Raw genomic sequence first — 15,686 nt, forward strand, 5'->3', positions numbered from 1 at the left:
TTATATTCATGTGTTGTTTATATATAAATTGTTTATATTTATATAATAAGTTTTTCTTCTCAGGAATAACTCACCAACATTCGTGTTGACCCAAATATTATTTAAATATGCTTTGCAGGAAAGTGAAGGTTTCGAGGTGGCATGGAAACGAGAGCGTGGGGTGTTTGAACAAAAGTGATGTGTTGTAAACCGTGCATTAGCACGTGTAGTAAACTCTGATTTTGTAAAATATTTCTTATAATAAAAGATGATGCTTTTATTATTAAATGGTTATTATTGTTGACTATCGGCATCTGTCATAACCCGAATGAATTAAAGTTAAAGACTTCCGCTGTGTTAAGTTAAGGTTTTCTGGGTGTGACAGAACCTTTTTATATTAGTCTATCATGAGACTATAATTCTTAACCACTAAACAGAAAAAAAAACGTCTACACATCAATATGAATTTTTATACCATTGAAATAGAAACCATTCCGTTTACAAGTAAAATAAGTATGAAAAAAAAAACAAAAAAAACAAAACCTTTCTCAATAACCAATGAAATGAGTCATACAAGAAGAGTTATTTTGATTATAAAAATGAGATTTTTATATGTTTCCTCTTATTAAAAAAATATCAATTACATATTTCTCCAATCAACAAGTTTAGTTACATATTTATCCTTTTTTTTAAATCAAATTACCCATTTACCCCTCAAATAAATTAAATCAAATTAAAAAACAAAGTAATGTTAGTAGCCATAAGAGTTAAATCCACTATATGCAAATATTGTCAGTTTAAACCCTGAGCCCAACCGGGTTTTCATCCCACCGTGTGTTACGTCACAGAGTTCTGCTCTTGTGGTGACACAACGACTATCAAGTGACATCCGTCAGATGGTTCCCTCGGGGGAATGACCAAGCCAAACTCTAAAAGCTAGAGTGGGCCCGGTTAAGACAACATATTTTGGCCAGAATGGCAACGAACACTCCAAATTTGAGGAGTGCGGTGACCTATATATAAGAAAGTCGCTAATTCCCCCACACTGAAGCTCTTAAACGGGTAAAAAGACATCAACCAAGTTTGTATCTAATCCATCACTTCAAATCTAGAAATGTGGTTGTGTTGGCAGTCGCCAAAGATGGGTCGAGCAATCCGGTAAAACAAAATAGTGGAGGACTATGTGGGGGTGATGGGTTGTGTGTGGTGGTTCGGCGAGAGACAGAGTGTTTGAGAGAGAGAGAGAGATCAAAACTAAGTCGGAGAAGAGGATCTGTGTGATGATAAGAGCGTTCTCAACCCATTTCCTAATATTTATGAAAAGAGAATTTGCTAATTATAGGGTTGGGTTGTGAGTGATTGTGAGTGTAAATTATAGGATGAAGAGAGAAAAGATAATGATTTTTTAAAAAAAAAATTTTGGGGAAACTTTGTTTCTCGTTGTTTATTTTTTAATAATTGTTGAATTGGCTGTGAGTAGAATGAGATAAAAAACAGTAATGATAAATATATTAAAAAATATTATTTAATTGAACATGAAAAAGAAATGTAGTGTTTTTTAGTGTAATTATAGAGATATGGATGAGAGACAGACTAAAAATGCTCTAACACTATTTGTAGTGGAGGGAGGGCTACAAAATGAAAGAGATTTTTGACATTTGGCCAAGGGGGTAGCCCAGGGGCGGTGTTGTAGCCCAACCTCCCCCCCCCCCCCCAACCCACCACCTATACTTGATCGCCACGTCATCATCATCATCACACAAGTTGGGCGATATAAACATGTCGCTCCCACTTGTAGCCCATTTTAGCCCAGAGCCGGTGTTCTTGCCCCTCATCGCCCAATTTTATCGCCCACTACGATTTGGTCTAAAGTGGCCACTCAACATGTTTAGATCAAATTTTTTTGCGTGGTGCAGCAGACCATGTTTATAAATCTGTGTTCAATTTTATTTTTTAATTAAGGATATAATAGTCTACTAATATATTAATTTTAGTGAACTAGGTAAGTAAATATGTAATTTATATGCTTAAATAAGGGTAAATATGTAATTACATTTTATAATTGAGAAAATATATAATTAAGCCACTTAGCAAAATAAAATATGTAAATGCAACCAAAAAAAATGTCAATCAAATAAGTCATCTGGTTACTTTTATGAAATGTTTATTTAAGAAAAAATCATTTATGTAGAAGTAACAATTAAAAAACATTTTCTTTTTACCAAAGAACGGCTGACTTGATTGATTGGTGACGGATTGAAAGACAGGTAAACAAGAAATAGTTCAAAACTTCAAATAGAAGCTACTGTATATTTTACCCACTCTAAAATCTAAATTTAACATGAAGAGATATTAAGATATTACACCACTTTTAGCTAGAGGTAAATGAACTAAACTTTTGGCGAAATATTTGGGAATAGTTCATTGAAAAGTTTGATTATTTCTGTGTGTTTAATAAATGAATGAACATAAGCATTGAATTTGATTCGATTAATTAAATGAACAAATAAGAACATAGACTATGTCCATTCAGTTGTGTTCATTTACGCCCATTTATGTTCGCTAATGCTTGTTCACGTGTTTTCGTTAAAAGTTTATAATATTATTTTATTTATTTATTTTTTAACAGCGAAGGCCAAATCACCCTTTCGCCCGAAGAACATAACGTGGTGATCCAGCCTAACCACTCAGGAGAAACCCCATTGGCTCAACCAGAAACAAAATACTTCAGGTGAGACTCGAATCCACAACCTCCCATAAAGAAAGTCATAAGGCTACCGTTGAACCAATTGGTCTTTGGTCATAATATTTTTCGGTGACTTTCTAGGCTAATCATGTAGATTTTAAAAAAAAATTTATGTGACATAAAACTATATATACAAGTTTTATGTGATACTTATATGTAAACTTAGCATATGAATATAAATTAAAAAAAAAACGTCAAAATAAACTTGGTTTTTGGAGTTAACTGTTGAGACTAACCGAGCCAAATCAAATAAATTTTTCTTTGTGTTCACGAACCATTTACGAATAAGTTCATTTCCTTATAGAACAAATGGAAAAGAAATTCTTCTTCACTTGGGTGCTTGTGAACCGTTTGATTTACTGATAAAAGTTTAACATAGGAACATAAACATGGCCTTGACCATTTCGGTTTGTTTACAACCCCATAATTAGCCATAAACCACCTATTTTTATAGTTTTAACTATTTTACCCATTCCAAATTCCCTCTTTTTTATCATCATGAAAGACAAAATACCAAAAAAGCCATTAAATCTCATTTTTTGTAATTAAAAAATATGCAAAATAATCATAAGAGAGAAGAAAATTAACCAAAAATCTGCAGGTAGTACATCCTTCAAATACTGGTCAAATCACACAATCTTACACTCCATTTCTCTCTCAACATATCCATAGTGTGTTTTTCTTCTTCTTTTGGTATCATCACATGACATATTTGAGTACAAACCTTTCTCTCTCAAAAACTTTCTAAAAGTAGAAAAAAACACATTTACAAGTTACAACAACAAAGGCTGAAGAACAGAAGAAGAGAAATGTCAACAAATGAGCATGTCCAGATATTAAAGATTAAGGTTTCCATTGTTTTCCTTCTTTTCTTTTCTTTATAAATGTAAATAAAGATATGTGTTTCTTGCTGCTCTGGTTTGTTATTTTAATATCAGCTACCTTCTTTTCTTGCATAATCAGACTCTTTCACTCAAAGTTAATATTCACTGTGATGGATGCAAGAATAAAGTCAAGAAAATACTCAAAAAAATTGAAGGTATATCTAGACCATTATTCTTTAACTTCTCTGAAGATCGGTTATTTTTTATATATTTTGTTTGTTTTCACCATAAAAGAGAAATTAGACCTTCTAATAGCTTATTGCTCATGATGACAGTAAATATTTTGACTATTCTATTTTGACCATGCTTAAAAATTATTTTTTTAGCTTTTAGCTGCTGCAGAAATACAATGAAGAAGGACTAGAAAATCAGATAATGCAATAAAATACAGTGAAACTAGGCATGTAAAATGTAAATGAACCGAACTTTTAGTGGACCGTTCATGAACACATGTCTTGTTTATTCATTTTTGGTCGTGAAATTTCTTTGTGTTTGTTCATTTAAATTCGTTTATGTTAGTTCGTTTGCATTCATCTATGTTCATTGCTCTAAGTTTGATTAAGTTCCTTCACTTACATTCGTTAATATATTCATTTAAATTTTTTAGGCCGATTTAAAATTTAGTATAGTATTAATAACTTTTTGGCCAAACATATTTGTGCTTACGTTTACTTTTCATTGGTTTTTGCTCAGTTATGTTCATTTTCGATTGTTTGTTTATGCTCATGAACCTATCGTTTATATTGTTTACAAACAAACATCAACGAACGCGAACACAAAGACGTTCGTTTTCTTAACAAGCGAACACAAACAAGAAAACCATGTTCGTTTAGTTGTTCATGTCCGACTGTTTGTTCGGTTAAAGTTGAACGAATATGAACATGCTCCATTCGTGTTTGCACGGTTCGTTCACAAGCATAAGTGAGAAATTATTTTGGTGTCTTTCATATGAAGAAAGTTCAAAAGAGATTACTATGTCTGATTACTGAGTTGGGATTATGAGTGCAGGAGTTTACTCTGTAGATATAAATTCGGAGAAACAAAAAGTCAACGTTTCTGGAAATGTTGACCCCAACAACTTAATCAAGAAGCTGGTGAAATCTGGTAAGTATGCAGAGCTTTGGCCATCTAGTAACCCAGAAATTTCTACTTTCTTGGATGACGGAAATTACCAAAATATTCAAAATCAGATCACAAGTTTGAATGCACCAAAAAGTCAACCTTTGTTCACTCTTGGTTATCCAAGAAACCTCGAAGACGAGATGTCTTTTGAAAGGTATTTGAAACAGAGCATGAATATGGGGAATCATCCACACATGGGATGGAATGACGGGTCGGGTTTTGTTGATCTAGAAGGAAGTCAACTCGGTGGAAGCTTCAATGGTGGAATGCTAACTTATCCTGATCATCAAGCAAGGATGCCCATGTATCATCCTTTACCAATGATGATGCATGGCAGTATGGGAAATGCCATGGTGCATGATAACATGTAACATGGATGTCTAATACTCTAATCATGCACATCCTATGTTTTATCATGGTTATTGTGCTCGCTACTACTAATCATATACCATATGTTATGAGTTTATGACTAGCATAATTTGAACTTTGTAGTCTTGCTAGTAAGTCGTTTTATCAGGCTCGTATTAATATTAATACTGAGATGATCGAATGTCTAGACAAACATGTTTTTCTTACTTAATTATCATGAATCTATCTATCTTTCTATAGACTCTTTTACTAACATGATATAATACACAGCCAGCATATAACACGAAATGTCATAATGTGCACACTTTGTGGATGCTGATTTGAGTCAACGGGTCTTTTGTGCTGATGTTTCACCAGCCTATAGCCATTCACCTACATAGAATAAACTTTGTAGTGAACATAACATTGTAGACATGGTTTAAAGATCAAATTTTGTTACTGACTCAATTTTGACCTAAGTTTAGGCATGATCAGTTCTAGTTTACAAAATCAACAGAGAACTAGCTTACAAGGGCTTCAACACAGTTAATATCAGCACTAGACTTGTAACGAACCGAACAAGCATGAATGGGGCATGTTTGTGTTCGTTCGTTTAACTTTAACCGAACAAACAAGATCAATTAAACAAACAGTGTTTTCTTGTTTGTGTTCATTTGTTAAGAACATGAGCATGTTCGTGTTTGTTTATGTTGGTTTGTTAGCAGAATAAACGAATGGTTCACGAACGTAAATGAATGAACATAATCAAGTGAACACCCATTATTAAAACTAAATGTGAATATCAATCTGTTAGGCCTAAAAATTCTAAAATTATGCTAGGTTGTAAGAAGTGATATTTTAATTTCATAGATTTAGACTAAATTGTAGTGAGCACAATTATTTTAAATGAATAAATGAATGAACGCTAGTGAACATAAATGAATGAACGTGGCATGTGTTCTCATGTTTGTTCGTTTAACTAAATGAACCAAAAAATTTTATACATGTTCGTTCGTTTATTAAATAAATGAACAAAAACAAACATTCGGCCGAACAATTCTTGAACGATTCACTGAACGTTTGGCTCATTTATAGGCTACTTGATTACAACGTTCATAAAACTCTATCCTTCTATAAATTCAATTAGTAAGATGAAATATCATAACAAATTTAACAAAAATGATCATAGAATACCAGTAATATAAAGTTACAAGGGCCATAAAACTAAAAAACAAAAGTACAAAACCTTAACGCTTCCGTGCTTTCCTCCGCCTAGACTCTGCCTTTTGCCATTTCTTTCTCGGTACCACTTTGCTCTTCGGTTTCAACTTCAACTCAGGCGAATACTTATAATTCGGGTCTCTCATGCGCGCTTGTATATCCTTAAAAAACTCCATATTCAACTTCTTGGGGCCATCCTTCCGAAGCTCTTCATACTCAGGCCCGGAAACAATATTCTCAAACGCACCAATAAGAATATCCAAATCACTCATAACCTCCCATACGTTAATGTAACGTCCATCGGGTCCTTTCTTAAGTTTCTTTAACGCATTCTCAACCGCAAGTTTTCTAGCCTTCTTTCCTGGTGATAACTCTTCCGGTTCCTGCTCTGATTTTAACAGCTCGGATATGGTCCGATACTTAGGCTTTTCATTAAATTCAAATAATTTATCGATATAAGGATCACTTTTTTCATTAGGGTACGGTTCTGTAGGAACATCATCGTCGTCATCACACTCACTACCGGTCCATAACGTCTTCTCTTCATCACTGCCCGACCATACGCTTCGTAACTCATCACTGTCATCAGCATCAATGAGATCATCTTGAGCCTTTGCTTCTTGTTTCATTTTCTTGATTTCTTTATCAAGATTGTGTTTATCGGTTTCCTTATCACTTTCGCCTTCGCTTCCGGTCCATAAACAATCGTCTTCATCGAGTTCTTTCCCCCACGCTTCTCTAAATTTCTTGTCTCCGGGCTTCCCGTTGCCGAACAGATCGTAATGAGGCGGTTTTCCTTTCGCGTATGGTCGAATTGATGCTGCAAATTCATTCAGGCATTTTCACAAACAGTTGGTGTGCATAGGACAACAGGACAGATTAATGTACCATATAACATAAAGATTTTAATGGGGTTTATGAATAAATGGTTTTGGAAGTTATTGATAGCAAAGGAATGCATTCTAAAGATGAAATTAAAGGGTACTGACCTTGAGCAAATGGGGATTGTGGCCCGTTTATTGAGGCCGTGAAGAAAAGGGATCCGGGTCGGGTAATGGGTGATCTGATATATGGGTTTGGATTGTGAAAATGGGTTTTGGGGAGTTTGAAGAAAGAAGGTAGCAGAGAAAAGCGTGGCGCCATTACTAGTTGTCTGCAAATGCAAAACTGTGCTTCCTTAAATAGGTTTTGTTCTGCACTCAGTCGCGGATCGAGAAATATTTGGGTCACGCAAGGGCGGCTCAATCATTATAGGGGCCCAAAGCTAACTAAATTCTAGCGACTTTTGAAATATATATTTTTTGTTTACCATCCTAAAACGCACGGCTCCAAGGTTGGAAACTCCCTTCTTGACTCTTGTACTCGATATGATAATCATAAGTCATAACCTAACAATTGGGGTAGCCGTCTCGATTGAGATGGTTCCGAAAAGTATTTGAGTTTCATGTGATCCGTCTTAATCACAAAACTGGCACCCTAACAAATAATAACGCCATCTAGAATGAATTGCGTCTTAAGACGTAAATTATGTAACATGGTGTGTGAAGCTAAGTTTTCGTGAGTCTTTTTATTTCTTTTGAAGGGCAAAAATAATGTATCCAGCCAGAAAGTTGACACCCAAGTTACAAACGAAAAGAATAAAACTAAAACAAAATTACAAATTCTAAGGCAACCAAACAAAGTATTGCGCAAAACACATTTTCAATATAGCATTTCTAAAAACCACTCCATTTCCTACTCACTTTCCCAATTCAAGAGACCAATAACTGACGACAATATACACAAGCAAAAAAAATGCATTCCTCCTTTTCTAATGCAAGCGACTAGTACCTATGACAATATACACTAGCAAAAATAATACATCCCTCCCTTAACAGGCTTCAATCATATGACCTTCAATATGGAATTCAAACTCCATACCCGGTACCACCAAGATTGTTCCCATTTTTGTGTATGGGTTCGCTCCAATTTTTTTTATGCGTACACAATTAGTTTTCTGAAACTCAACCCCATGAGCCCGGATATGCATATGTAGGTCCGCCCATGTCTACATGGGAGCAACAATATCTTGTGACCAATGACACGTTAAGCACACCTGGGCATGTTCACGTTAGGCATGTTCACTTTACTAAGCAGATACCGAAGGCATCGCAACAAAGATTCTTGAACTTGATGTTATTATCTTCCTTGAAATTTCACTCATCCATCATCACCACAACCGGAGCAAACTACAAAAACAAGGTTGTTACGCTTAATCACAAACAAATAAATAATGTTATTCTGGTACATCCTGGAGATAGTGTGTGCACTTAAATGACCATACTAACCTCATCATCTTCTTCATAAAAGACTCCATCACCATTGTTCTGCTGAAATACCCATCCTAGGGACGTCTCAAGTAATTCTTTCAATCTCCTTGTCTACATAAATACATATGTATTTAATAAAATTATAACTCCATAATAAGTAAAAATAAAAAGGTTAGCTTTCATCATAATACTCACGCAAGTCAAAAGGTCCCCATCAACAACGGGAGCTTCAAGCACGAGTGAAAAGTACTCCTGCAAATATCCAACTAAAATATTAAATAACGAACCAACTTAAATATCGAAAGATAAAAAACAACAGACAAAAGGATGCGAATACCTTGCACAAGTGATGAAGAAAACTATCGGAAGATAAAAATGATTCATCTAACAATGTTACGGGTCCCTTTGCAGCATCAGTATTATCCGATTGACCTTTCTGTAGCGCATACTTGAGTTGACTATATAGCACCTTCATAAACTATAAACAAATATGTCAACAATAATGAACATCGAAAGTAACTTCACAAATAATATGACACTAACCTTGGTGAATAAACGACTCCTTGAGTGCAGAGGCTTCAAAACAAATTAAACAAAGATAATTAAAACTTCAAAAAGTAACGTTCACATAAAGTCGATTTGATGCAAGCATATAACTTACAGCTTCGGTACAACCAAATAGAAGGTGAACAATAGCTTTCCATTGAAGAAACCCTTCAAGTGATTGCCCCATCTGTCGCATTAAACACGTTTTAAACTCAAAGATTCCTTTATATAAATTAAATAATGTAAATTATATACAGCTATAAGTTCGTACCAAAAACGCAATAAAAGCAAATTGCAGCTCTCCAAGAAGCAAATCTTCGGTTCCTCCATATTCTTTCATCAGTATGCTTTCCAGCAAACTTGTCTACATGATAAATATATAACAATAAATATAAAATGCTATCAACAATGGCAAAATTGTAATTAGAAATAACATGTAACGTGTAGTTGTGTACCTTGTCAAGATTCAAGGAAGTAAGGTCGTGGCTAATGGCACCTTTTTTCTTAATTAAACGTGGTATTTTCGTGTAATAACATCCTCTTTTTTTAAACTTATCATCAGACGATGGAACATTACTATATTATTCCTTAGTTGCTCAGACAACGCTTCCTCCATTGCGGTTTTAGGACCGGTTTCAAGAATGTCTGGTTCATTGATAACCGTGATATCTCCTCCAATGGGTTCTGTGTGTGGGCAAAACATTACACGTTAGATTGAATAACCGAGACCCACAGCCACATATTCATTTCATTATAAAAAAAAAAAGAGAATTACCAATGCGTTCAATGATACTCTTTGTAATATAGTTTGATAGCATTTTCCACTCTCCATATTGACTTAGATTGTACGGCCCGAGGTACTTGTCGAATTCCAAACTTTTTACAGCTCGAGCGTATCTTTCTTCCTACAACATAAAAGAAAATTAACATTTAAAAAATAAACCGACAGCACATATTCATGGAAACGACAGTGCGCGTACCTCTTCTTCGGGTACTTTGACTAGTCGCTCCTCTTGCGGGTCCCACTTACGAACAATTACCTGTAACATAATCATTAAACTTTAGACAAGAGTAAAGTATAATACTTGATGAACTAGTGTAAATATTATTAACCTCAGAAGGATTCAAATCGATGAAGAAACCGACCATTGGTGAAAACTCACTGCCACCTCTGCAAGGAAACATAAAAGGTCCAGATTATAAGAAGGAGTAAACGGACCGACATACAAAAAAGGGAAGGATAGGGGAAACATGAAAGGCAGGTACCTGTTAGAAGAAGTGTAATAAATAAAATGAGTGGAATCAACAGAAAACATCTGCAGCATATAGTAATTATAATACAACATCATAAACTTTTGCTTTATATGGATAATAAAAAACATCAGAGGAGGAGGTAATAAAATCAATTATGACAAAATTTGGGGAAAAACAAAACTAAAACTAACAGTGACTGTGAATCAATGAGGATTATGATTATAACCACCAAACTGGAATTGGTAGGTACCTGAGTATCGATGCCAAAAAGAGTGTGTTGAGGAAAATAAGAGTTGAGCCTTTCTTTACAAGCTCTAAAGCCTCCATACTGATTTGATTGTTTTTGGTGAATGAATTTGGTGTTTGTGAGACGGAGTGTTGTTCGTTTGCTTTGCTGCTAGAACCTTCACACCAATTCAATTCGGGTTACATACTGACCCCATTCAAGAGTATTAAGCCCATATAAGTTATTAAGCCCAAACCACTACATGCCTAGCCTAGATTATTAACATATAAAATAAAATAAAAAGAAAAATGGTGAAAAATTGCTTTCGATTCTTCTAATAGTCATGTACCAGATAAACCATCTCAAAACCTAAATTAGCTATGTATTTGAAGACCTAAAGCTCCGTTTTATTCACCATCATGCTCCTTATTTAAACGCTTTATATCTTCATGTAGTTCAATAATACCAGTCGTGATTGGGGTTGGGGGGGAGGGGGGGTTCGAGTTTGGGACGAGATCTAACGCAAAAAGTTCCTATCACCACCCTCACATATAATTTTTAAGGGTTAAAATAACTGGGCTTAGATGCCTCAAATTTGATAGGCCCACAACTAGCTGCCCTAACCCCCCCCCCCCCTCCCTCTGGATTTGTCATCGGGTGCAGTTAGTAGATTTTAAATAAACGAACACAAGTGCTCATTTTTTTAAAAAAACTTAAATATTTGTTCGATTAAGTGTTCATGTTCGTTTAAAGATAAATAAACGAACACGAATATGCCCTTGTTCATGTTCGTTCGATTTATTACATTCACGCTAATGAATACAACGGTCTCAAAAATCTAGGCTTTGCCGATTTTATTCGTGTTCGTGAAGCGTTCGTGAACACATTCATTTCCTTAATAAACGAACACAAACACAAACACAAACACATAATCTCGTTCAGTAAGTGTCCGTGAACCGTTCGTGAATACATTATTTCCTTAACGAACGAACATGAACAAGGTCTTGTTCGTGTTCGTTCGGTTCGTTTACAGCCCTACGGCTGACCCAGTGAAGACCAAGGGCTCCAGGTCAAGTTTGAGTAGAGTCGTATACTATCCCACAACACCGAGCTACTTTTTAAATGTTGTAGATTATCTCAACCTTTAGACAATAGTTCAAGCTAGATGTGGTAACTAGGGATGTAAGCCAGCCAAACTGAGATCGAGCTTGATACTTAACAAAGCTTTGTCCAAGGTCTATATCCAAAGGTTAAACTCCGGTATACATGTAACTAACAAGCCACCAATCCAAAGCAGCCGCACTACACTTGTAAAATATTTTTATTTTGGGAAAATTCCCTAAATAACCCAAATAAAGAAAAAGAAAAAAAATGATCCAAAAAGTTAAAACTTTCCCATAATAGCCCAACTAATTTGTACTGAGGAGACACCTTGGAAATATAACCGACGGGATTCAAAAACCAATTAAAACTTGGCACTTGGCATGGGTATGACAAAACCGACAAGATTTTCAAAAATCTGGGGGTTTTCGTCCAAATCTGATATTTAAATCATTTTGTAAGAAGCAGTCTCTTCAGACGGTTTTTTTATTTTCTTATCTGTTTCGTTTAAATTCTATTATTCTTGAGAAAAGAGTTTTTTGAATTTCGTCTTCCAAGACGCGTTTTAAATGAATTTGTTCCAAGAAGATCATATTCTTATGTTTTCTATCCGGTAGGATCAAATACAATATTCTTATATCTTCTTATGATTTCATCTTCTCTTCTAAATTATTCACCATCATAAAATCCAATCCACCATTATCATTTCATTTCAATGAAGTATAAGAAAGAAGATAGAGTAATCCGAACTATATCCAAGAAGATTATATAAACAATAATATAATGATACCCGAAAAAATGTTCATCGTTAATCCCAACTATCTTTGATGCTTCATGGTTATGATGTTCCTCCATCTCTAGTGCGACGATAATTTCCAGATCATCCAGTGACATCCACAACCACCTCCGAATAATGACAACGGGTCTTAGTGGTAGATGTATTTTGATTTATGTAGGATGTGTAAACTTATTTACTTATCTGGTTTTCTTATTTATCTTATTTATTTAATGTTTGTTTATTACTTACTAGTTTTTATCCTCCGTATTACGGGGGATTGTTTTATATTGTTTGTTCTAAAATTTATTTATTTTATGAATTTAAATTTTCTTTACTGTATGAAAGTTAATAATATACTTATGGTTTGATGATAAATTGTTTCACAAATAAATGAGATGTTATAACTCGGTTTAAAAGCTATATGGTTTTGATGAGACCTAAGTCTCGTTTATTTTTTTTACTATAAAATTGGTTTTTTAATTATAAATAATATTTATGAAAGTTAATAATATACTTATGGTTTGATGAGACCCAAGACCCATTTATTTTTTTACTATCAAATTGGTTTTTTAATTTAAATAATATATATATATATCTTTTTTTTAAAATAAATAAGATATTAATTTTTATTATATCCTATTTTTTAGGATTTTTACATCAATAATTTGGTGAGAATAATTTTTAATTTAATGAGATGCTATAACCTATTTAAGGAATATATGGGTTTGGTAAGACCCATACCCATGAATTCGGGTCAAATGCATGGGAATTCTCTATTTAAAAGTCAAGCAAATCTGGTGACTCCATAAAAAAGTGGAGTGACCACATCGCGACACGTAGGATTTTTATATCTTCGTTTATATATATTATAGATACTAGCTCACGGGATTTTTCAAATGACCGAAACTTAGGTATTTAGTTATATGTAATTTAGGTATTTAATCATACGTAATTTAGGGACTTTCTTTTGAATTTATAGATTTTTAATATAATCACACACACTTCAAATGTTACATATTTAAGTTTTACATTTTCTTAAGATTGAAATAATGTTTTAAGATGACATAAAATCAATTATTAGTACCTAAACATATTAAAGATGTTTTATATGATCAATACAAATGTTTTATATTAAAAATGTTTATTAGTATAGGTAGAATTAAATACCTTTTTCTCATATGAGTTACAACTAATGAGTCTTAACAATTAAACCCATGACCCGTAGATAGCATGTGGTTATGACACATCATCATTATTATTTTTGTTTATTAGTATAGGTAGATTGGTTGTTTATATTGATTTTTTTTTTGAAAAAAATGATTATAGAAATTAGCAACAACCAAAAAAGTTGTCTCTTACATATTAAAAAAAACGTATGGATTCATACTAAAAAAATGAGTCGCGTAAACCTATAAAACTCATTATTTATTTGTGTGAACCGTAAAAACCTATACGAGTCGTATAGCCGGACATTTTTCTTTTAAAAAATGTGTAGCCCTATACCACTCATTAGGTATTTGTGTGAACTATAAAAACCTATACGAGTTGACATAGGCAGAAAAAATTTTCTTTAAAAAATGTTGTGTAGTCCCATACTAGTCATGCACATACATAAACGAGACATGCAATTCGTATAAGATTTGACCATGTAGAGTCTAACACCCATCTAAAATATCATTTCATCTCAATGAAGTATAAAAGATGAGAATATGATCTCCTTGGAACAAATTTATTTAAAATGCTTCTTAAAAGACGAAATCAAAAAGCTCTTTTCTCAAGAAAAATAAAATTTGAACGGGTTAGATAATAAAACATAAAAAAACCGCCTGGAGAGACTTTTTTATACAATGATTTAAATATCAGATTTGGACGAAAACCCCCAGATTTTTGAAAACCTAGGTCGGTTTTGTCAGACTCATGTCAAGTGTCAAGTTTTAATTGGTTTTTGTATCTTGTCGGTTATATTTCCAAGGTGTCTTCTCAGTACAAATTAGTTGGGCTATTGTGCGAAAGTTATAACCTTTTGGATCATTTTTTTTCTCTCTTTTCATTTGGGTTATTTAGGGAATTTTCCCTTTTATTTTTCAACTATGAGCTCGAGCTTCTTGTTTATTATTAAATTTTTTACGAATAATGAGCTATATAAATTAAAATTGTACCTGCTAAATAATTTATATAGCATAATATATATTTTAAATTAATTTTGTATTGTAACTAGATTTTTACCGGCGCGTTGCCGGGCAGGTTATTAAATCTCGGGCGGTGGTAAAACCCAAGTGTTGTCGGTTCTGAGCGTTGAGATAGTAAGTCGACGCGAATTCGGTCGGTTTCGGTGATCTTTGTTATTGTACCGAAATTAAAACCAAATATATAAACAAAAAAACTATAAAAGTTGAAATGACCAATATGGTGGCGTCAGTCGGTAAAACTCGAACGTTGGTAAAAGCCGATCGTTGTCGATCCTGGAACTTAAGCAAAAAAAATTGATGTTACCTCGGTTTTCATAACGTAACGGTTCGTTACGCTGACTGAACTTGCGCCGGGCAGGTTACTAAAACTCGGAGTACGGTGGTAAAACCCAAGTGTTGTTGGTCCCAAGCATTGAGTCGGTAAGTCGACACGAATTTGATTGGTTTTGGCGATAGTACCGGAATTAAAACCAAATATAAAACAAAAAAGTATAAAAGTTGAGGTGGATCAATAGGGTGACGTCAGTCGGTAAAACACGAGCGTTGTTAAAAGTCGATTGTTGTTAATTAGGAACTAAAACACAAAAAAATTGACGTTCGCTCGGTCTTCGTTACATTCGTTTCGATGACTGAACTAAGGAAACAAAAACAAACTTTACGGACCAGTTCGGTGCCGTCAAGTGGCCAATAAGACACTAGCGGCACCAAACTTTCTATTTATTATATATAATAATTGTTCAAATACATAATTACACATGGTGTCTAAGGTTTGAATAAGGTAACACATTTGGAAACTAAGGTTTTAAAGTAACAAGTTTGGGTTTTAAGCTTCAATTATGTAACGAATTTGGATATTAACATTAACTTACGTAATTTCCCATTAAGATATATCGACTATCACACCCCGGTTTAGGGCCTAGGCGTGTGACCACTGTTTTTCCTCCTGCAATCATCTTTTAAACGACCGAGATTCTTGCAGAAGG

The 15,686-nt window shown here is 34.0% G+C and overlaps 1 protein-coding gene and 1 pseudogene across 2 annotated transcripts; both read right to left on the reverse strand.

Annotated features, from left to right (window-relative positions):
• Positions 1-6,228: 6,228 nt before the first annotated feature.
• On the reverse strand, positions 6,229-7,252 carry LOC143633681 (uncharacterized). Its single transcript, XM_077101931.1, has one exon. It carries the CDS (start codon positions 6,927-6,929, stop codon positions 6,327-6,329), a length of 603 nt encoding a protein of 200 aa, XP_076958046.1. The 5' UTR covers positions 6,930-7,252; the 3' UTR covers positions 6,229-6,326.
• Positions 7,253-8,486: 1,234 nt separating this feature from the next.
• LOC143633666 (uncharacterized) lies at positions 8,487-10,340 on the reverse strand (annotated as a pseudogene). The gene is made up of 11 exons (XR_013153704.1): positions 10,269-10,340; positions 10,136-10,195; positions 9,931-10,060; positions 9,611-9,839; positions 9,427-9,519; positions 9,271-9,342; positions 9,153-9,185; positions 8,947-9,087; positions 8,805-8,861; positions 8,628-8,720; positions 8,487-8,528 (listed from the first exon to the last, which is right to left on the reverse strand). The product of XR_013153704.1 is annotated as an uncharacterized LOC143633666 (transcript).
• Between the last annotated feature and the right edge of the window lie 5,346 nt (positions 10,341-15,686).

This window comes from Bidens hawaiensis, unplaced genomic scaffold, assembly GCF_021521415.1.
Source record: "Bidens hawaiensis isolate Kalapana, Puna unplaced genomic scaffold, B.hawaiensis_p1.1 tig00006845_1, whole genome shotgun sequence".
Classification (NCBI taxonomy): Eukaryota; Viridiplantae; Streptophyta; class Magnoliopsida; order Asterales; family Asteraceae; genus Bidens; species Bidens hawaiensis.